This window comes from Zootoca vivipara, chromosome 15, assembly GCF_963506605.1.
Source record: "Zootoca vivipara chromosome 15, rZooViv1.1, whole genome shotgun sequence".
Classification (NCBI taxonomy): Eukaryota; Metazoa; Chordata; class Lepidosauria; order Squamata; family Lacertidae; genus Zootoca; species Zootoca vivipara.
Window position 1 is genome coordinate 44,403,701 of NC_083290.1, and position 22,792 is coordinate 44,426,492.

The 22,792-nt window shown below is 44.9% G+C and overlaps 2 protein-coding genes across 8 annotated transcripts in view; both read right to left on the reverse strand.

Annotated features, from left to right (window-relative positions):
- The window catches only part of BMP1 (bone morphogenetic protein 1), a 132,691-nt gene extending 128,467 nt beyond the window's left edge, over nt 1-4,224 (reverse strand). For 2 of the 5 annotated variants that reach the window (XR_004693973.2, XM_035139000.2), the window contains exon 1: nt 3,543-3,939. Coding sequence is in view for 4 of the 5 variants with exons in the window: in XM_035139000.2 (XP_034994891.1) it covers nt 3,543-3,684 (142 nt within the window). In the remaining variant the exon portion in view is untranslated. Of the gene's footprint in view, nt 1-3,542; nt 3,941-4,190 lie in introns of those variants that run through there. The other 3 variants (XM_035138994.2, XM_035138993.2, XM_035138998.2) reach the window with 3 other exon arrangements.
- Nucleotides 4,225-9,335: 5,111 nt separating this feature from the next.
- NSD3 (nuclear receptor binding SET domain protein 3) overlaps nt 9,336-22,792 on the reverse strand; it is a 100,102-nt gene continuing 86,645 nt past the window's right edge. For 2 of the 3 annotated variants that reach the window (XM_035139002.2, XM_035139001.2), the window contains exons 21-24: nt 22,196-22,337; nt 20,359-20,465; nt 19,816-20,020; nt 9,337-18,519 (exon numbers count right to left, since the gene is read on the reverse strand). In XM_035139002.2, the coding sequence (XP_034994893.1) occupies nt 18,278-18,519; nt 19,816-20,020; nt 20,359-20,465; nt 22,196-22,337 (696 nt within the window). In that variant the 3' untranslated portion in view covers nt 9,337-18,277. Of the gene's footprint in view, nt 18,520-19,815; nt 20,021-20,358; nt 20,466-22,195; nt 22,338-22,792 lie in introns of all 3 variants that reach the window. The other variant, XM_035139003.2, reaches the window with a different exon arrangement.

The following is a 22,792-nucleotide window of genomic DNA, read 5'->3' on the forward strand; positions in this document are numbered from 1 at the left end:
AAGCAAGCAAGACATATTAAGGGACGCAGGTGGCGTTGTGGGTTAAACCACTGAGCCTAGGGCTTGCCGATCAGAAAGTTGGCGGTTCGAATTCCTGCGACAGGGTGAGCTCCTGTTGCTCAGCCCCAGCTCCTGCCAACCTACCGGTAGCAGTTCAACAACACATCAAAGTGCAAGTAGATAAATAGGTACCACTCTGGTGGGAAGGTAAATGGCATTTCTGTGCGCTGCTCTGGTTTGCCAGAAGCGGCTTAGTCATGCTGGCTACATGACCTGGAAGCTGTACACCGGCCACTCGGCCAATAAAGCAAGATGAGCACCGCAACCCCAAAGTCGTCCACAACGGGACCTAACGGTCAGGGGTCCCTTTACCCCTACCTTTTAAGCCATATTAAACACAGTAGAACTTCCAAGAATACATGCCTAGGACTGCATAGGAAAAGCAGCAGGCAGGCAGGATGATGCCACTCCAAACCAACAAAAGTATTTAGCACTTTTCTCTCTTTCCAAGAGCCAAATTGTATCAATGTTATTACTGATCACATCTTTTTGTAAGTTACATCCCACCGACTTCAGTGTACCTTACCTCTAAGTCAGAAGCTGGAGAAACAAGGATAGCAGCATATGGGCCAAAGAATGAAGCTACCTAAGCCATTATGGATCACTGCCTTGTCGTGGTGAAGGGGCTTGACTAACTTAGAGAAGCTATGAGCTATGCTGTGCAGGGCCATCCAAGATGGACAGGTCATAGTGGAGAGTTTTGACTAAACATGATTCACCTGGAGCAGGAACTGGCAAGCCACTCCAGTATCCCTGCCAAGAAAACTCCATGGACAAAGATAACAGGCATATACAAGTTATGACGCTGGAAGAACTTTCTTGGGTTCCATGATCACTGCAGATGGTGACAGCAGTCACAAAATTAAAAGACGCCTGCTTCTTGGGAGAAAAGCAATGACAAACCTATACAACATCTTAAAAAGCAGAGATATCACCTTGCCGACAAAGGTCCGTATAGTTAAAGCTATGGTTTTCCCAGTAGTGATGTATGGAAGTGAGAGCTGGACAATAAAGAAGGCTGGTCACCAAAGAATCGATGCTTTTGAATTATGGTTGAATTTTGAAGGACAGATCCTAAAGCTGAGGCTCCAATACTCTGGCCACCTCATGATAAGAGAAGGATCCCTGGAAAAGACCCTGATGTTGGGAATGATTGAGGGCACAAGGAGAAGGGGACAACAGGACGAGATGGTTGGACAGTGTTCTCGAAACTACGAACATGAGTCTGACCAAACTGCGGAAGGAAGCGGAAGACAGGAGTGCCTGGCGTGCTCTGGTCCATGGGGTCACGAAGAGTCAGACACGACTAAACGACTAAACAACAAAGCCAGTATGAGAGGCTTTGGGGCATGCTGTTTTAATTGCCATTTATTAATTTTATTAATTATTAATTATTTGTTGATTTTAATGGCCATTATAATCTACACTTGTTTAATTTTGTTTTAAAATCATTATTACCTGCTCCATGTCCGTGAGACGTCACCCTTCTGTGCCCAGTGAAAAAAATTAATTAAAACATCAATAGCCTATTATTAATATATGAATGCTTAAGACTCTGCAGGTTGCTTTTATATTTTTACTTCATAAATGTTTATACTACAAACAGCAACTCATGTATTAATAATGGAATTAGCCAACCTACACTCTCACTAGTCCCAACTTTGGAAAGGCAAGTGACAGAGGCCATGCGGACTGTAACAGAAACTAAAATAAAGAGTGATGAATAAGCACATGCAGCTTCCTCTTGCCTCATAGGGGGACAGTGTGCTTTTGTTGGGCAAATGGGAGAATTGGTGCCCTCCTCTTCACAGAAAAGAAAGCCTCAGGAAGGTATTAGCAACAGCTAGCAAAAGCATATGGACGGATGCTCTCAAAATAGTCAGAGCAGAAGAACGGTTAATTGCAGACGGGTAGATTCCACATTAATCACTCTATTTCACTCTAGAGTGACCTTGAGACAATGACCCCAGATACATTTGCAAACACCTAAAAACCCCAAAGGAAAAAAAACTTTATACTTCAGTTGTTGTATCCTTGTATCACACATCCTCATTGTCTTTCACACTTTTATTCCTCCACTTATTTTTTTGAATGAAAAAGTGTGTGTTGGGGGGGGGAGATGGGGGGGGGGAGGAAGAACAAAATTCAAAAGCCCTTGAGCCTTTCCTTGCTTCTGCTGCCCTGGGATCTGGCACTGTCACAAGTCATTGAGCATTCTGCCACTGATTGTATTGGTAGAAGGATTAAAATGTTGTTCAGCAGAGCACAGGTTCAACAGAAATACACCAACCCTTTATTCACAGACAAGGCCAGAGGACTCGTAAGCTGCCAGCTCAGAAAGTTTGGTCCCTCCCTGCTCTACATACAGGCAGGATGGCCGGGTCATAATGGAACGCGGGGCTGACAAGGGCTGGTGTAGGATGTGCAGGCTTATGTGGAGGTGGTTGGGGTGCTATATGTCACAGTATACCATGGGACAAAGAAAAGAGGGACGTGCCATCTGGATTTTTCTACGACACACACATACAAGTTAATTTTTTTAATGTAGCATGACTCCTAGGGATGAGCAATTAAGGATGGGTGATCTGTAAAATATTTCTGGGCCCAACAAATTTGCCTCTTTTGACAGCTACCACCCAGCAAGTGTCTGCAGCTGCTCCAGACAGACACTGTTTGAGAGGAGGAAAGGGTGATGGGGTCTAGTTCAAGCACACAGCCCTTCACCTTTTAGCAAACATGGAGGACCCGTCCTGCAAGCCTCCTCTCCTCCACCCCCAGCATAGCTTCTGTTTACTTTCCTTCAAGCTACCAGCACCCATCCCCCCCCTCGCAGACACATACACACATACGGTACAAATACATAAGGTCTCCTGCCACTGCCTCACACAAAGAGCCACAAACAGATACAATATTTTTTATGGGACACAGAGGAAGAAAAACAACAACAATAGCAGGCAGATGGAAAAGAGTTTAATTCCCTGAAATGGGGGGAGGGGAGGGGGAGAGGAGAGAGAGAGAGAGAGAGAGAGAGAGAGAGAGAGAGAGAGAGAGAGAGAGAGAGAGAAGCTGTTCCTATGAGTCCTTACTCTGGAGTTTATATATCAAGGACTTTTTTCTTTCTCAGGCTAAACTTTAAAAGTCCAGGAGTTATTTTACAGCACAGAAGAGAGAAAGGGATAAGGGGGGAAGGAGAGGGAGGGAGAGGGAGCAAAAACTTTCCTTTTTTCTTTTGTCTGCAAGCTGCACTGCCAACTAGGCAATGCGTCTGACCCAGGTTCAACAAACCCCTCTGCCCTTTTCAGAGCCTCAAAGCCGCTTCCAGGAACACAAAGGACCACCGCTGCCCCTTCGCCCACCCCCAGACCCTCTCATAAATTAATACTAGAAAGGCACACATTTGGGAAAGGAGATGGTTACAGCAGGAGCTGCGCTGCTGGCAATTGGATGCCCCCCGCCCGGCCGCCCCGCTCGGTAAACCGTACCAGCTTTGCAAGGGTCCTTGTAGTCTATGGGGTCCGTGTCTTGCTCGTCTTCCTCGAGGACATCGCTGTAATCTGTGAAATCCATCGCTTGACCCAGGACCAGGAAGGAAAGGAGCAGCAGCCCCCGCCGGGATGCAGGCATGCTGGCAGGTCCCGGGAAATGCTCCACGGAACTGAGAAGGGGGAAAACAAGAGTGGGAAAGGGGAGGGGAGGGGAGGGGGGACGAGCAATGGAAAGAGAGGGGAGGTTCCCCCCCTCTCCTTTTTTTTTCTTTAGGGAAATGAGATCTGGTGGAGGCGGGTTCAAGCTCCGGAGCTCAGCCCCCTCCAAGCTGGAGGGCTTGATCGCAGCACAGCCGCTCCGGGAACTGCGCCAGCCGGGCGGGCGGGCGGCAAGGAAGGCGGCCTCGCCGAGATGCTTCCCCTCACCCGCAGCCCCATCCTGGTAGCCCCCGGCCCGGGCCCACGCGCAGCCGGGAAAGGCAGGGGCCGGCGGGCGGGCGGGCCGGCAAAGTTTTCTGCCGACCCAGAGAGCGGGTCGCCCTAGACGAGCCTCCTGCCCCGCTTCCTGCCTGGGTTTCTGGAAAGAAACCTCGGCGAACTCTCGAAGGGGGGAGGCGGGAAGGGCATTTTAGGACAGAGCCCAACCTTTCGACTCAGCCGGGATCCTTTGCAAGAAAAGAGGAGGAGGAGGAGGAGGAGGAGGAGGAGGAGGAGGAGGAGGAGGAGGAGGAGGAGGAGGAGGAGGAGGAGGAGGAAAGCCCCGGGAGACGGAAGGGGCCGGGGGGGGGGAAGAGATGCGCTTCCTGGGCGGCCGCACACAGGTCCGCCCCCCCCCCGGCGAAGCAGGGAGCCAGCGGCGTCTGTGGCCCCGGCTGGGGGGCGGCGAGGGAGAGGCGGCCGCCGAGAAGGTAGCCAACTCGCGGCGGCCCCGTCGGGGGGACACTCCGAGGCCGGGGAGGGGCTCGGCCAAAAGACGCGGGAGATGCGGGGGGAGGGGAGGGGGGGAGGGGGAGGAGAGGCGGGGGGAGGAGAGGCGGGGGGAGGGGAGGGGGAAGAGAGAGATCTCCACAGGAAGGAGGCTGCAGCAGCCCCGCCGCCCAGAAGCCCCCCTCGGCCTCGGAGCAAGATCCGCGGAGTCCGCGCGGGGCCTCGCGAGGCGGCCTCGGCCCGCTCGAACCCTTTCTTTCTTTCTTTCTTTCTTTCTTTCTTTCTTCCTGCCTCCTTGTCTCTCTATCTGCGGAGCATCCAGGGAAGAGTTCCCTTTCAGGTTGGAAAGAGGAGGGGGGCGATCCGAGCCACAGCCTTCTGTCACGTCGGAACACTTTTTAACTGGTTAGACACTGAAACCAAGAAAATAAAACTGAATGAAAGCGTTTGGCTCTCGGGACGGTGCCCCGTTTCCTTCGCCTCCCCGAATACCCAGAGATGTCGCGCGCACAGAGTCTCCTTCCTCAACACACCAGATGCCACACTTTGTCCGTCCCTGTTTCTGTTCGCAGAGTGAGCCTGCCGGCCCGCAGCTTCTCTGGCTCCCTTCTCCCCTGGTTCCCATCCTGACCTTACAAAAGGCTCCCTTCTCCCCTGGTTCCCATCCTGACCTTACAAAAGACCCACCTGAGGGCAGGGGCACAGGAGGCTCCACCCCCCCAAAAAACACAAAAAAACCCGCCAATGCCTAATACCTGTTGCGTCCCACAGCTGTTGTTTTTTGGAGGCAAATCCTTCTGTACACATTCTAGCCAAATTCAGGCAAATTGGGAACTTGTTTTTGGTAAAGAGAGGAACATTCTGAAATGCCTAGTTGAGAAAACTCCTCCTGCTTCCCTTCCATGGCATTGGCAGCGAATCCACCTGAAGAGCTGCTCAGTTTGCTGTTCCTGTGAGCTGAGCATAGGCTGACTTTCATGCTGAGAATGGATGTGTAAAACCTGGGAAGTTATGAGAATATGTGCTCTTACCTGCTTTGGAAAGGTAAGGTAGAAATCCAAGTAACATGTCTAATCAGAGGAACTTGGGTGCCAGACCAAACTTTTTCAGATACTTGCTCAGGTAGGAATTTAATATCAAGAAATATCAATAATCTTATGTTGGACACATTCTCTCCACTCATTTCAGTTGAACCACAAAATCTTGCAAACCTCCGCTGAAGAGTTCTGCATAACAGTTGTAACTCAAAATCTTGCATGCTCATACAGACTTAAATTGCTTGGGAAATTGTCATCCCTGTTTATCCTGCTCAGCTGGGCAGCAGTTGTCCATTAAATTATTTGTTGCAAGATGTTTATCTCTTAGTACCAAACTGAACCCCATTTTCCCATTGCAGTTCAAATGGTACTTTGGGGAGGACTTGCCTCAGTTCCGTTTGATCACTTGTCAGTGTGTGGAGAGGGACCTTCCAGTCTTTAACTTAAATGGGGCTCCTGTAGATTCAGATAGATGGGAAGTAGGGAAGGTTTTTGCAGCAGAAGCCTTCTGCATTGAAATTCAGGAGGGCCTTTAAACAGGTGTGACAAATATATATCACAGTGACAAATGTATTACTGCCTGCCTGTGGCACCTCTTCCTATTTTACAATACTGAAAGGAAGCAGCCGCCTTGACCAGAAATGGGCCTGGTGACCCCAGCAGAAGCAGAGGCTACTGAAGTGGGTGCTGTGGGAAGGTTTCATCTGCTATGTTAGGTGCAACAGCCATAGTTGTTGGTATTTGAAGAAATATTGGCCCACAACCTGTGAACTACATATCTAGCTTGACGGTGGGTGACACCTATAGGTCAAACTGTATCACTTTGGTTTTATCTGCAGGTTTCATCTACAGGCAATATAATTAGAAGTACAGTAGCTGCTTGTCAGAAGACCATTTTATGCTTTATATGTTTTTGTAGTTGGGCAAAAGTAAAGACTGAATGGGGAATAATTCTCCTCTTTTGGAAAGGGTCGCTGTCCTTTCCAAGCAGGGGAATGGGCATTTTCACCCTGAAGGCCACCTTCTCTTCTGGGCCAGCTGCCAATGGTGGGCAGATCCAGAGGCAACAGTGGACTGAGCAACACATCTAAACTTTTCCTTTGTACGGCCAGGTAGTTTTTACACACATCTCTCTGTGTCTTTCATCCAAATCCTCAAGAGTTAAAGGATACCTTCCAGTCCTGGATGAGCAGTCAGGGGTGTGGCCCCTGGAGATGGGTGTGGCCTGGGGCAGAGTTCCGAGGGCCAAGTGGCGAGCCCTGGAGGGCCTGAAGTTTACCACCCTTGCCTTAAAGGTTCTGTGCTGAGCGGCTTCACAGAGTGTCTTCTCCTGCTACAATAAACCCTGTGGGCCATTGTTTCCCACTGACAAGACCACATCCTTGTACTAAAGTTGAAATTAGTTTGGAAGGAGGAAAAGCACATTCTCAAGTGTGCTGTTACTTTGCGTTTTCTCAGAGCAGCTGCAATTTGCATTCTAACTCCTCGCCCCTGCCAAACAAAGCCACATATGGACTATGTTAGCTCTTGGGGAAAGCAAGATGTTGTTTTAGCTGATTGCTTTAAAAACCAGAGTTTTAGTAGAAGCCTAGACATGTCTACTCAAGAGTAAGTTCCATTGATTTCAGTGGGGTTTACTTCCATAAAAGTGGTCATAGGATTGCAACCTTAAGCTTCATCCTTTTAAGTTTTAATCAGATTTATCTTTAAAAGTAAACTCTTCATTCTAAAGGTGAAAATTTGATTCTGAAATTCACCAGATTTTAAATGCGTATGAAATACTATGAGCATACACATTTTTACCCTGGCCTTTGGCACTTGATAATGTCCCTACTTTGGCCTCCTCATGAGAAGAGAAGACTCCCTGGAAAAGACCCTGATGTTGGGAAAGATTGAGGGCACTAGGAGAAGGGGACGACAGAGGACGAGATGGTTGGACAGTGTTCTCGAAGCTACGAACATGAGTTTGACCAAACTGCGGGAGGCAGTGGAAGACAGGAGTGCCTGGCATGCTATGGTCCATGGGGTCACGAAGAGTTGGACACGAATAAATGACCAAACAACAACAATGTCCCTACTCTCATTATTGCAATTTGTTTTTAGCCTCTTAAATATTTTTAAAATTGTTGCAACCCACCTTGGGAACTTACAGTGAAGGGTGGTAAGAAATCCAATAATTAATGAATTTTGATTATACTTAGAACTTATTTCCCCTTTCTGAACTCTCTATTCACTGTATGAGAATCCTAGGAGCTGTGGTTTGTTAAGGGTTGTGAGAGTTGTTGGAGAACCTTTTCCCCTAAAGGAAGGATGGTTAATCCACTCCCCAATGCTGCTCAACATCCGTCACAAACAAGAGCTCCCAGAATTCTTTGGGGGAAGACATGGCTTTTTAAAGTGGTGTCATAGACTTCAGAAGGTGTGAACATGCCTCAGGTTTGGATAGATCTGTTCATGACACAGCACTAGAGGGGCTGCTGCCTGCTATTAACTTCTCCTCAGGGGCTGGACAGAGGAAGGCTTCAAAGTTATGTCCCCAGGAGTGGCTGCAGAGAACACTCAACAATTCACTGGGCATCAGACGCCATTGCTGAAGAAGAAGAAGAAGAAGAAGAAGAAGAAGAAGAAGAAGAAGAAGAAGAAGAAGAAGAAGAAGAAGAAGAAGAAGTGCTGAGGAGATATTGCCTGGCACCGCTCAGATTTTCCTCCTGCATACAGACTATTTGCCCTGGCATGAAAGGGCCTGAGTGCTCAGCAGCTAGAATTATCTTAGGACCCTCCTGCTCCACCTGAGGACTAGGCCATCCCTATATATTATGTCTCTCCCTCCTTATGTCATGTACAATAAAATTTCAAATATTTGATCCCAATAATGCCAGTCTGCCAGCCAGTCCCCACTGCTTTTTATGAAATACCACATCTAGTAGCATGGGTGTAGCCAAACATTTTGCTTGGGGGGGGGGGGTGACGGCCTTTTGTTAGAGGGGGCTGAACCTCAGTTAGCTATGTATTTTTGTTGAGTTTTATTGTTTTTTTGGGGGGGTGGCCCTCCCTGCCTATGCCCATATCTAGAAGGAAATATGGTTGGTTAAGTGGTTGTGAGGCAGCTGGATCTCATGGGCCGGAACAGAAGAGGCGCCAGGGATGCCCCCATGATCTCCTAGGCCTGGTGCAAATGGGCCTGCAGCATCCTTGCCCCTGCCCACCCCCAGCAATCTAGTGACAAGAATTGCTGCTTGTGTACATATATTAACTGAACCTAGCCAACCTCAAAAGAGTTGTTGCAGAGAAAGAAATTAAAGGAATTAGGCTGGGACAAAGGGAATATAAATTAAGAGCATTCACAGATGATATGATGGTGATGGTAGAGGAACCAGCTGTAAGTTTAAAAAAGATGGAAGAATTTGGCAAAGTAGCAGGTTTCAAATTAAATGGAAAAAACGAAGGTAATAACAAAAAAAACATGAATGAACAAGAGAAGAAGAATTTGGAAATAGAAACAGGCTTGAAAGTGGTAGTAAAAGCAAAATACCTTGGAATAAATATATCAATGAAGAACATAAACCTGTTTGAAGATAACTACGGGAAAACATGGAGGGAAATTAAAAACCAGTTAGAAATATGACAAAAGTTAAAAATCTCCATGTGGGGTAGAATATTGGTGATAAAAATGAGTATAAGGGCCGGCTCTAGGGGTAGGCTGGGTGGCGTGGGGAACCAGGGTGCCAGGCCGGCAGGGGGGCGCAGTGCGACGGAGCCGCGCGGAAGCCACGCAGCACGCTGCACCCGCCCACCTGCTACAGCAAGAAACGGGGCGGGGGTCGTGCGCCAGAGCGATCTCCGCACCATGGTGCCCGACATGCTTGAGATGGCCCTGATGAGTATCTTGCCGAAATTGACGTTTCTATTCCAAATGTTACCTATAATAGGGGAAATAAATTGTTTTGAGACCTGGAAAAGAGACATATCAAGATTCATCGGGCAGAAAAGGAAACCAATAGTTAAGTTCAAACTGTTAACGGATAAACGTAAAAGAGGAGGTTTCGGCCTTCCAGATCTACGATTATACTACGAGGCAGTCTGTTTAGACTGGATAAAAGATTGGATTAACTCAAATAATTCAGAAGTCCTACATCTGGAAGGCTGGAACAACCAATATGGGTGGCACGCCTATTTGATTTATAATAAAATATCAGTACATAAAGAGTTCTTGATCCACATCATAAGAAGACCTTTATACAAGATATGGATTAAGTATAAATGCTTACTAGAACCAAAAATCCCCAAATGGGTGTCACCTTTAGAGGTGATATCGCTAAAGAAAAAGAATACGGAGGAATCATGGCCAACGTACCATCAGTTAACAAGGGTGGAAGAGGGGCGTATTAAATTAAAGTCGTATAAAGAACTAAAACGTTTCTGTAGTAGCTGGTTACAATACCACCAATTGGTGTATAGATTTAATCAGGATAAGAAGGAAGGATTTGAGTTAAGGTAAAGGGACCCCTGACCATTAGGTCCAGTCATGACCGACTCTGGGGTTGCGGTGCTCATCTCGCTTTATTGGCCGAGGGAAGCGTACAGCTTCCAGGTTATGTGGCCAGCATGACAAAGCCACTTCTGGCGAACCAGAGCAGCACACGGAAACACCGTTTATTCCCACCAGAGCGGTACCTATTTATCTACTTGAACTTTGACGTGCTTTCGGGAGCAACGGGAGCTCACCCCGTCGCGGGGATTCGAACCACCAACCTTCTAATCGGCAAGCCCTAGGCTCTGTGGTTTAACCCACGAATTAATTATACTCCCCAAAAAACTTTATCCAAAATATACAATCTTTTGCTGGAATGAGAACTTAAAGAGGAAACAACGAAACATGTAACGATAAAATGGGCAAGAGATCTTGGCCAGGTAATTGAATTAGATGCCTGGGAGAAACTATGGAAGACAGAAATGAATTTCACTGCTTGCTCGAGCATAAAGGAGAATATGATGAAAATCTGAAAAAAAGGTTTGGACTTTCTTTACCACCCGTCTGCAGTTGTTACTCAGGGCGGTAAACCAACTACAAGAGCCCAGCAAAACAGGTAAGTGTAATAGAATCTCATATGGCCACTCCCCATTAGAGCTGTTTTCAGGACCCCTGAATTATATTTCATACTAATCTGCATTTTTTTCTCTTCCCAGCCTCCTAATTCACTAGCCAGCCCATCTAAATATTCTGTACTACCACCTCCCCTCAATGACACCCCATTTCTTTTTAGGTTACCCCAAGTTTCAGCTTGCCTTAATGTTCTCCCTTGCGATTCTGTCCTCCACAAAACTGCCCCACCTCTTCAGAGATACCCTGGCCAATACAACTTTCTATTACTCACATACTCAGTAACAACTCACCATTCTCCATTTTTCTCCCTAGGAGACAGACTACCTCAACACAATCTTTTCTGTGCTTTAGCCCTCCATTATTCTCCTCTGAACATTCCTTTGAAAAGCCCCCTTCCTTTTTTATTTTGACACTTTCTCCTTGATACAAGTCACATCTGTTCAATACTCTCCCTTAGTTCCTCCACAAACCCCAAAACAACCAGTTTCATTTATGACTCCCCAAGGCTTCTACTCCTTCCTCCCTACAGGAGCTCCACTTCTTTCTTCTCCCCTGCAATCACTTCCCAAAGTCAATTCCACGGGGAAGAGGGTGAAAATTTCAATAGGGCATTGCCATCTTTTGTTTTCACATGTTGGAAATTGTTCTCAAACCCCCTGAAGCCCGTCCCTGCTTAACATCTCATTCCACAAAACAAAGCAGACTGGGCAGCTAATCAAATCCTTCAATTCTTTCAGAAAATTATACACATTTTGACAATTAATTGTACGTGGCACTCTAACAGTTTGTCTTGGTATTTTATCCCCAGGCATTTCTCCATTTGTTACCTGCAATATACTTAACAAAAGAGTAACAGATATTTAGTTCTAGTCAATTCAAAAATGCTACTCTCAAAATAACCCTTTATGCTTAAAGAGGCAGTGATAAAAATAAAATAATCAAATACTTAATTGGAACATTCAGAACAATTTATTGAAGTCAACCTCAAGCAAAGATTTAATCAGTGGAATGTCATTTTAAAAACCTTTCCAAATTAATTTTCACAGAAGCAAAACCACATCTGAATTCCAAAGTATTTGTAAAATAAAAAAGGCAACATCTCCGTTAATATAATGTACAAAAATTATATGTTCCTACCATCACTCACATTCAGTAAGAAGCTAAAATATTACAGGCAATCCTAAATACACTATGACTAATAAACAATGAGCTATCTATATACAGGTTAACCAAGCTTCATAGATTTCACACTATGCAAGAGAACATAGGCCAAACAACAAAACCCTCCAAATGTTGTTTAAGTCTCAAAATCTACGCAGCAACATTAAGTCATAATACAGTAATGTCCCCAGGGAACCTCCCCAGGGGAAAAATAACACGACTTTTATAGTGTTGAGAGCTTCTATTTTGGTTCGAGAAACTCCTCTAATATATTGACTTTAAAGTGAATAACAATGATTTTGCTATTAAAGACTCTGGTGATTTTTGTTAAAATAACATTTCACAGAATCTACAAAGGTTGGTACGTAGTAACAAGGTCTACAGAAATAACAATTCTACAAATTCATTGTTACAGATAAGAGTACACAGGAATGGAGACAAATTGTTGGTACTGGTGTCCATTGTGCAATATCACATGTGTGGGTACAAATGGATTCTTGTCTTTTCATATAGCAATGTCAGAATAAGCACATACCCTTATAAACAATAAAAAGACAGTGTCTTGTTACTAGCCAGTCATAATAGCTATTTTACCATCTTGGTTTTCAACGGCAACACAAATTATTTGTTGTTGTTGTTTTAAATGGGGAGGGGTGATGACACAGGCTAGACACAGATCATTATGAATGAATAAACAAATATAACATTTTCTCCAGTTCTTATTGAAAAATAATTCCTTCGGATGTCCACTTGGGGGGAGGGGACAGGTGTTTGGGAGACGATTCAACACACTGACTTTGCTAATTTCCAAAAGCAGACAGAGAAGAAAGCAGAACCACCAATACACTGGTTCTTCTGCACAACTGCCATTAGCATCACTCATGGAAAGCTGTGAATGGAGGAACAGCTTTGGCAAAGTGGCAGTGTTTTTCTTTTAACTGAAATGAAGTTAACACGTGGGGGGGAAGGATGTAACCCACCAAGCTCTGCTCCTGGGCATTCTGCACTCCTCTCCATGAAGCTTGTATGGTGTCTGCACAAATCCCACTGGCAGATATGGCATGCCCACGGCACCAAGAGCTTGCCACCCCTGGACTTCTGCATGAAAACACAGTCGCAAAAAGCATTCACTTCATTTCTTTCTCACCAAAGCCCAGGGAGGGGACCCCTCACCCAACTGCATCTGCACCACAGCTTGCCACACAACAAAATGCTGATTTGCCCAATTCTACCCGCTAAAGCAATCTAAAGCACACCCAGGAGTGTTTTGATAAGTGCAAATATATTTCCTGAAATGCATGAAGGGGCAAGAGAAAGGAGACTAACTCATTGTGGAAAAGTAAACATTTTTTAAAGTCATAATGCTGATGTCTTGTACAACTGTCCTTTTTTCTTAAGAGCACAGGAAAAGGAGACACTTTTCAAGTCCTTTCTGTTTGCCTCGTGACCAAGGAACTGAAGCAGAAGTCAGTTTCAGTTTCAGTGTTAAGGTGGGAAAAAGAGAGACTTTCACAATACCATATAAAATACATAAATATAACACAAGCTGTAAAGTAAGAATGGGAACAGCTTCAAGTACATTAAACCCTGAATTCAATGAGGCAGAAGTTCCAATGTTAAAGTGACTGAATTCGTACCAGCGGCAGACCCCCCCCCCCAACCCGACCCATAACGTCTCAGTATATACAGTCAACTATGGTTAGAAGATCATTGTCCATGATATTCTAGTAATTACATCTTCCCAACACCACCTGTATATGTTGGAGGCAAAGAGTCCAAGCAAAAAAGACCAATGAAATACCCAATTCCCTTTTTACTTCATGTTAATACAAGTTCTAAAGGGCTGTTTCTCACATAGCAATCTATGTAACACAGATGCACACACGAGGGCTGCTAAAACACTATGTGAGAAGTGCATACTTGTATGTAAAAACAAACCAAAGCCACCACTCTATAGTACATACAAACACTTGTACGTGAACAGCAGCAGACATGTATGTATGTCTCTATGTCTGCATAATGCAGCTGCAAGTCACACCCATCTCAAGAGATACTGTAAATGGAAAAGTATTGCAAAGATGATAGGGCAGGTGGACGTTCCCAAGAGAAGATGCAGGATTTAGATATTACGCTTTGCCTTTCCTTAAAATGTAACCCAATGAAGTTTAGAAATTATTCGTGTAGTTCTGAAGTGCTACCTCGCATGGATGGTGTTCCCTATCTGTCCATTGCTTGCATGTGCTGTGAGCACCGTGACATCTGATGCAGGGAAAATGCAGGGGGCATCCCAATCGACTGCATTTTGCTAGTAGGTTTCCACAGACAGTACTCATCTTTGGACAGGAGGATCTGCATCATGACACACCTGGCTGACCTCCGGGGAACAGCATCAAAACGGTGGCCTTTATTGGGTACTGGTCTTTTTGGAGATGGAAACACACATTGCTATAGCTTTTGATGTGCCTGCAGACAAATAAAGTGTTTCTTGTGGCAGTACACCTGTGTTATTAAGACTGTGATGTGAAAAGCAACCCTGAATCTCTGGTGAATGTCAAGGTGACAATTCAACCACAATACTTCCTTACTCTATAGGCAGTGTTCCTGAGCTGAATGTGTCCATTCTTTCATTCCAATGGGCAAGGTAAAAAGAACAGAAACCTGCAGTATTCTAGTGGAGCAAGTCGGCAAAAATTCCAATCTATGGAGTAAAGCAAACCCTAACATGTTCTACACAGCCAGGTCATCACTTGTGCAAACAGTCTTATGCAATTACACACAAAATTGAATTCCACTGAATTCATAGAACAAGCCTAAGCAAGTTTACTCAGAAGTAGGTCCCACTGTGCTCAATAGGGGTTCACTCCCAGATATGATTGCAACTGAAATGAGGCAGGACCACTGTGGCCTACTGCAATATGCCTGACATTGTTCTAGTCTAGCCCTTTCCACTAACTGCCTCAGGAAAATCTTCAAGCCTTCATTTTCATTAGGCAGAAGTGGGAAAAAGCAGGGCAGGAGATAAATGAGGAGTGCTTAGTCCACCTCTCTGCTTAAGGCAAGCATGCACAGGGGAGAGGAATGCCTGTTTACCACATGAACAATCCAAAGAAAGGCTGTCAACTGGTGCAACCCCATCTTCCAATAAATGGCACTGCTTAAACTGCTCATTTTACAGTGACAAGGTGACAACATATTTAGAAACCAAGAAAAATAAAGTCCACAAGGATATTAAAACTCACTTTGCTTATATGGAAACACTTATTAGTCCATGATTAGTATTTGTTATAAAACTTGTTTAAAATGTCACATTATTGTAGCTCTGCATTTTTAAAAGATGACTCCTTGCTGTTTTTCAGTGTTATTTTTAAAAAATCAAGTGCTAAAAAGTTAAATAATGATGTATAATAAAAAATTAAAAGAACACTCATAGTCTTCCCTGCTAAGATGTGAAATAGTTTAACCTTATGAAGAACTTGTGGGATTCAAAAGCCACTTTTCCAGCACACCAAAAGGTTCCATCCAAATACAATGCCTTGTCCTCTTCTATACGTATTTCAGTGCATACAATAATTTAAGCTGCAAAGTCACCTGGCAATGGAATTCCTATTTCTTCCATGGAGACGGTTGGCTTGGCCACTGGTTCAATGAGATACTTTCCTTGCGTGCTGACCTTGTAGGGCATGGTGGCTAAAAGCCAACACTGTCCAGTTAACTTGGTAGCTTTGTACATTTCAAAACCCATCACTACCTGAATGGCATCTGTTGCCAGGAAAAGTTAAGCCTTAGGGGACTGGGTATTTGCTCTATCCAAATTCTGTCAGAGGAGAACTGAGCACCATCTATCCCTTCCCACTCCATCAAGTGACAAAGGAGTGTAGGGAAGAGAAGATACAGCAGTCCAAGCAGAGAGTGCTTGCACCATTCTGTGCCCACCAGCTTTGTGTAGTGGGCAGGCAGAGCAGCTCTACAATATTGTGGGAAGGCAAGCTCTGAGCCTGCAATTTTAAATGGGGACAAAATTCTCTCCCAAAGGATTTCTTCCTACTCCTCCTTCAGAATACCAACATGTTGCCAAACAACATATTCAGAAAACTAAAATCTAGTACACAAAAACAAAGTGTAGTGTTTTAAATTTTGCCTTTAACATTGCCCCTTAGATTGGTCAAGTGTGTAGCAACTTCCTTTAGAGCTCTATACCACTCAACTGGCCCACAAGCAGAGCAGGAAGAGGCAATGGAACCTGTTCTGCAATGGGAGTTGCAGAAAGACACTGCAAAATACGGAAGCTATTCAAGCGCTTTACAGAAATGTAGTGTGTTTGCCTGCACAAAAGGAGGAAAGTAAGTTGCATTTTCTCTTAAATTAGAAGCATTTTAAAAGCAGCAAGGGGTGGCCGGTGGGGGGAGCCTATTGGAAAAGCTGAGCCAGGAAACCTTGATATTACCAGAAACAGCCTATCTTCTTTTCTGGTACTGACCAGTCTATATCTGAAGTTGAACCTTTTCACATAAATCAATGTTGTTGTTTAGTCGTTTAGTCGTGTCCGACTCTTCGTGACCCCATGGACCATAGCACGCCAGGCACTCCTGTCTTGCACTGCCTCCCGCAGTTTGGTCAGACTCATGTTGGTAGCTTCGAGAACACTGTCCAACCATCTCGTCCTCTGCCGTCCCCTTCTCCTAGTGCCCTCAATCTTTCCCAACATCAGGGTCTTTTCCAAGGATTCTTCTCTTCTCATGAGGTGGCCAAAGTATTGGAGCCTCAGCTTCACGATCTGTCCTTCCAGTGAGCACTCAGGGCTGATTTCCTTCAGAATGGATAGGTTTGATCTTCTTGCAGTCCATGGGACTCTCAAGAGTCTCCTCCAGCACCATAATTCAAAAGCATCAATTCTTTGGCAATCAGCCTCCAATGCATGGTTATAATTAAGTTAGGTGTCTCTGGACACATTTAGAGAGCACTCATTGGGAGAAAGTTGGTAAAACTGGCTACTTCAGTGCTGTACTGTTGCTTTGTGAAGAGCTATTAATAAACACGATCCCTTCTGGGATACAAACATTGCTTTCGTTAGACTGATGATATGTATCACTATGGGCCATTTTATACCCTGTACAGTTAAAGAATGTACTTTTAAAGACATTCAGGTTTTTATTTAATCAAGAGATTTTCATATGACCAAGCTACACACCAAAACCAGCTATAGAACCCCAGAACAAATAACCAAAACTCACAGTATCCTAGGTCCTCAGAAAATAGGGGGAGCTTGGACCAAGAAAATGAACCTATCAGATATTGGCAAGCATGCCACAGAGCAAGCATGGATTGGACATTAAAAATGCAGGCTGAAGGCCAAATTCTGCCTCTCAAATTGGAAAGGGAAAGCATAATCGGGCTAAACTAGTAGAGACCTCGGAGGGCCAGGTGGCAAATCCTGCACAACACGTGGCCCATAAAACAAGAGTTTAGTGGAGCCCAGTTAGGGCAGAACCTGGAAATGCAAGCTCTGAAGGCAGTAATTTTTCACTTTGCATCCTGCACTATGGCAAGACTTACAACAAGCAAGGAAAGCACTGTTTAATCATTCTTTTCATGATAGAAAAGTGACTTATGCTTAATTAAACAGAATGGTGGACAAGACACAAGATGCCCCCAGGTACCTCCAGCTATTTCCCATTATCTTAAGTGAATTATTGTGGATGCAATCTTTCAGAAGCATCTGCTCCCCAAGCACTTTCAAAATGAAGTGGGGTTTCAAACACAGCATGTAAGAAGCCTACAGTTTCACCATTTCCTGAAAACATAGTTTTTCAAGAGTAAGCTGCTTACTTCAAGAGTAAGCAGATCACAACTAGTTTGCTGTGGGAAAACCTCTAGTATCATGATCACCCTTCACTCAGTTAAAGTGACATAAACCAACCCTCGTCTCAAAACTTTTTGTCATGGTGAACGTACTGGAATGAGGCCATGTCACTTGCCAGCTGCCACGATAGGCTCTTGCTCCAGCCCCTATGAAGATTTATCTAAAAGGCTATTGGTGTACAGAGGCTTTTTCTCATGTTTCTAAAACTAGACAGGAAAATAAACCTACAGATACATACATAGATACCAGGCTGGTGTTGCTCCTCCTTTTAGACACACTGACCGTAGTAGGACCCAAAATCCTCAAAGTCCATTAAAATTTAAATAAATAAATATTTTGCTATGTTTGGTTTCTACACTCAGAGAAGATACTTTAAACATGATGTCTCTCCCCCCACAAAAAATGTCAGAAAGGCTTCCTCTTCCAACAACAAAAGGTTGTCAAGACACTTCTTCCTGTTTCTCAAGGGCAAATGGATGCTGCCAACGGCCACACAGACTCAGGAGGCCCCTGTCTGAGCTCCAGGGAAGCCGCTCCAAAGACAAAAACGGAGGATGCCATGGCACTTTACCCAAATTCACAATAACGTGCCACTCAGTGGGGCGGGGGGCAAGGTGGGTTGTTGTTTTGAGGAAAGAAAAGTTTATTCCTTTGAATCTTCCTCAGGATTCTGCTGTTCCAATCGGCGTTTGATCTTGCTCCAATACTCTGGTGCTACAGGAGCCTTGGGGTTGTGTTCAGAGCAGCATGGACGCCCATCCAAGCCAGAGGCCACAAGGGCCCCTTTTTCATGATCCTTGCAATAAGAATGGGGGCAGAACTCACAGAAGGAAGAGGCAGGGCTGCTGCAGATGTCACACTGGTGCCACGGACATTCCCATTTTCCTGAAAACGGGGGGGGGGGGGAGAGATATATTAGTGCAGGCACTAGGAAGCAAATACAGTGGAACCTCGGTTTATGAACACAATTGGTTCCGGAAGTCTGTTAATAAACTGAAGCGTTCATAAACTGAAGCGAACTTTCCCATTGAAAGTAATGGAAAGTGGATTAATCTGTTCCAGACGGTTTGCGGAGTACTTAAACTGAAGCGTTCATAAACTGAAGCAAACTTTCCCATTGAAAGTAATGGAAAGTGAATTAATCCGTTCCAGATGGGTCCGCGGCGTTCGTAAACCGAAAGTTCGTAAACCGAGGTGTTCATAAACAGGTTCCACTGTACCCTGTTACCAGATTGCCAAGGCACACATAGGTCCAGCTCACACATAATGCCAAGCCACATTTTATCTCAGGCACTTCTGGTCTCCTCTTGTACACTCCAGGTTCTTTTATTACTTTCTCTGCAACATACACCACAGTTTGATGTCCTATCCAGTAAACACTAGTTTGAAGCTGCCTAAGAATCCTGGGTGAGATTTAAAGTATAAACCAATGTTTAAAATGGCAAACTATTGCTTGCTCTAAACAAGGGGATTCTGCAATCTGAATCTGAGTGGCAAAGTTTGAGGAAACAATTTAGCTCAATATAAAAAAGAAAACAAGACTTTAATAAACCACATGCTAATGTAGTTTATTGGTCCCACTCACAGCTGGTGCTGTGGTCTAAACCACTGAGCCTCTTGGGCTTGCCGATTTGAAGGTCGGCGGTTCGAATCCGCACGATTGGGTGAGCTCCTGTTGTTCTGTCCCAGTTCCTGCCAACCTAGCAGTTTGAAAGCACACCACGTGAGTAGATAAATAGGCACCACTGTGGCAGGAAGTTAAATGGCATTTCCGTACACTCTGGTTTCTGTCCCGGTGTGCCAGCAGCAGTTTAGCCACACGACCCAGAAAAACTGTCTGCAGACAAATGCCAGCTTCCTGGCTTGAAAGCGGAGATGAGCCCCTCACCCCATAGTCGATTTTGACTGGACTTAACCGCCCAGGGGTCCTTTACCTTCACCTTTACTTGGTCCCATTATTATTAATCATCATATATTCCAGGGATGGAGAACTGTAACCCCTCCCCTCCCCCTGGGATGTTGTTGGAATATCAAACTGTTTTCTGGGTGTCACAAAGTTAAACAGGTGAATGCTGCCTGCTCTTAATAATTATTAAGAGCTGCCTGCTCTTAATAATTCCACACAGAGCCCAATTCATGGCTACCAAGAAAAACCTGTAAAGTCAGTCAGGAAGCACCTACCAAAGGGTGGCTGTGTCAAGTTAAGGCAGAGGAGGTGGTATGCTTTGGGACAGTCTTTTTTGTCACACATGACCAATTCACCCCCATCTCCACATTGGAAACAGTTGTCCTCATGCATCTGCTTCTGCTCTGTTTTTATCTTCCGCTTCTTCTGCTTTAATTTTGCATTCTTTGCTTTCTCTTCATTTGCTGTTGCACATGCCGTCTAGCAGTTGGAGGAAAGAGTCACTGGATTAGACAACTTTAACTGTCAGGGGTCCTTTACCTTTACCCTTTCCTCCTGTTTCTCAGGCACTGACACCTGAAGACACCAGCAGCCAGTCACAAAAAGTAGTATATCACCCAAGCAGGCACCCGATTTTTTTTTGTACATGCTGTGTATGTGTTTATAACAAGAACAGGGAAGGGTGGTCCTGTTTTTCTCCCACAATGAGCTTTACTACATACATTGGGGAGGTTTGGGCATCCCGTGTGATATTAAGCATGAAGGTTTCTATTTGCCGATTTGGTCCCAGAGGGCTTTACTCCGCTTGCACAACTAACCTTTGGCCGCACTCCTAGGAATCCACTGCAATTATCTGCTCCACAGTGGCATTCTGTCCTGCCATTCCCCAGGCAATCCAAATTATAGTTAAACGTTAATTCCATCCCTAGAAGTTCAAAAGAAGCACTTTACACACTAGCTGTTTGTGAAACAATGTCAGTATCAAGTGTATTTCAGAAAATTATGATGCGCCAGCACATGTCAAATATTAAAAGAGGTTGGACAAGCAAGCAAAATATTTTTAAAATGTGATTGCCCCTCTTGCCCATCAAGTTCAGAGCATTTCAGCCAAGAAATTTCTTCTAAACTGACCTGGTCTTATGGCTTGCAGGATCCAGACCCCTTGCCTGCCCTATTTCTATGGCAGCATCAGACCCACCCTCCCTCCATGCCCTGCAATTGATATTGTGTGTCAATGTCGTCTCACACCTTATGGGCACAATGGAGACACATCAGTATATGGTGTGCACATGTGAATTACACACTTCTACACTTATCCTTAAAGCATTAAAAACAGTTCAGAATGAATTACCATGACAACTAGAGTGGGCCCGTATCACACATGTATGTCAAGGGTAAAGAGGTGCATCTGCAGCATTTGGCAAAAACTGTGCAATGAATTTGCCAGAGAGGGAATCTACAATAGCAGCCAAATCAAATGTCAACGGGGAGCCAACAAGTAGGACATGAACAGAAGAGGCCCCCCCCCCCCCGGCAACTGAGACTGAAGGAACACCACAACCGATATTGGGAAAATTGTCTGAAACCAGTATGGCGTTCAGATCGTGATACCAGTTTCAGACAGCAAAGGCGCAGGCAGATGGAGCCTGAGAGGGTTCTGGGAGAGCACCTTCTTGGGCCTTTGAGGAATCCCCCTGCCCCTCCGGCTCACGTGAGTCAGAGCAATATGGGCACTCACTCAGCTCAGGGGCAGGAGGCTTCCCATCCCCAGTGGAGCAGTTTAAGGAAGTGAGCTGGAGAGGTATCAGGGCTTGCTCAGTAGGGCTGTGTCTTCCTCCCCTAAGATGGAGAGGAAGAAGCAACCAAGACACATTCAAGACATTGTGATATATTGGTATATTGTGATATTTAGATCTTGAAAACCAGATGTCGCCCAGCCCTAACGACTAGCAGCTATTGAAAGCGTTATCCTCCATGGATTTGTTAAATTCCCATTTAAAGCTATCCAAGTTTGTGGTCATTACTCTATCTCACAGCAACAAATTCTATAGTTAAAACATGCACTGTGCAAAGAAGTACTTTTTTTGTCTGTCCTGAGTCTTCCAACATTCAGCTATATTGGAGAACTCAGATTCTATTATTATGGGAGAGTAAGGAAAACTTCTCTTACTCCACACCACACAGTTTATACACCTCTCATGCTGCACCTTACTCACCTTGTTTACACAGAGTAGACCAGCTAAAATCAATGATCCTAATTTAGTCTTGTTTATTATATTCAGTGGGTCTATTCCAAATAGGACCCTGTATGCCTCCCTTGTTGTCTAAAGCTAAAGGCCTTGAATCATGGCAGTGATAGGCCTTCTGTGCCCATTCAGTGCTCATGTGATAAAAAGTGTGAGAAGGGTCTAAACCACCGCAGACCCTTCCTGATGTGCGTAGCTGCCTTAGAAGGCCTGACTCCACTGCAGACCATGGTTGTTGTGCTGCCACTTCTCTATCCCCTACCTGAGGATCAGGACCACCACCCGATTATATTAGCACTACAGCGCAACAATTTACAGTATTACGGATCCTCAAGAAAAAGGCTGCAAGGCAGGCGAGGAATACAGAGTAACATTAAAAGGAAATGGAGCAACGCCAAAGCACTCTTACCTGCTGGAATATCACAGAGAGCAAAGAGCCCAACTCGGACATCTCCACTCACTGTCCATTTCTGAGTTTCACAGTTGGGGTTGCAGCTGTGGTTCATAAAGCGAGAGTAATTTCCCTTGGGGCCAGCATCTATTATACGATCCTTCAAAAAGACCAAAGAAGAGAGACACAATCACATACAAAATGTCTAAGACTTAAGTTTGAATGCATCCTGTTGCAGCAAAAAGCAACACATTGTCTTGCGCCAGATATTAAGTTACCACAAGACTCTTCAAAGTTTCAGCAAATCTATTTGCCAGATAATTATTATATAAATTATCTGCAGATAACATTCACTGAGACAGGTAAGAGTTTAGGCATAAACCAATGTGGAACTGTGTTTGTAGAGAAGTAACTGGCCCAGAAATACAAAGTGCTTCTACCACATGAAAGCCCAGGCCACTTTTGAATGGCAAACTGCCAGAGGGGAGATTGCGACTGCACAGGTTCAACTTGCAGGCTTCCCATATGCGACCCCCATAAGAACATAATGCTGCACACGGTGGGTCTTTCGCCTGGTTATGCAGGGTAGGTCTCCCAGCACCAACTTTACTTCAG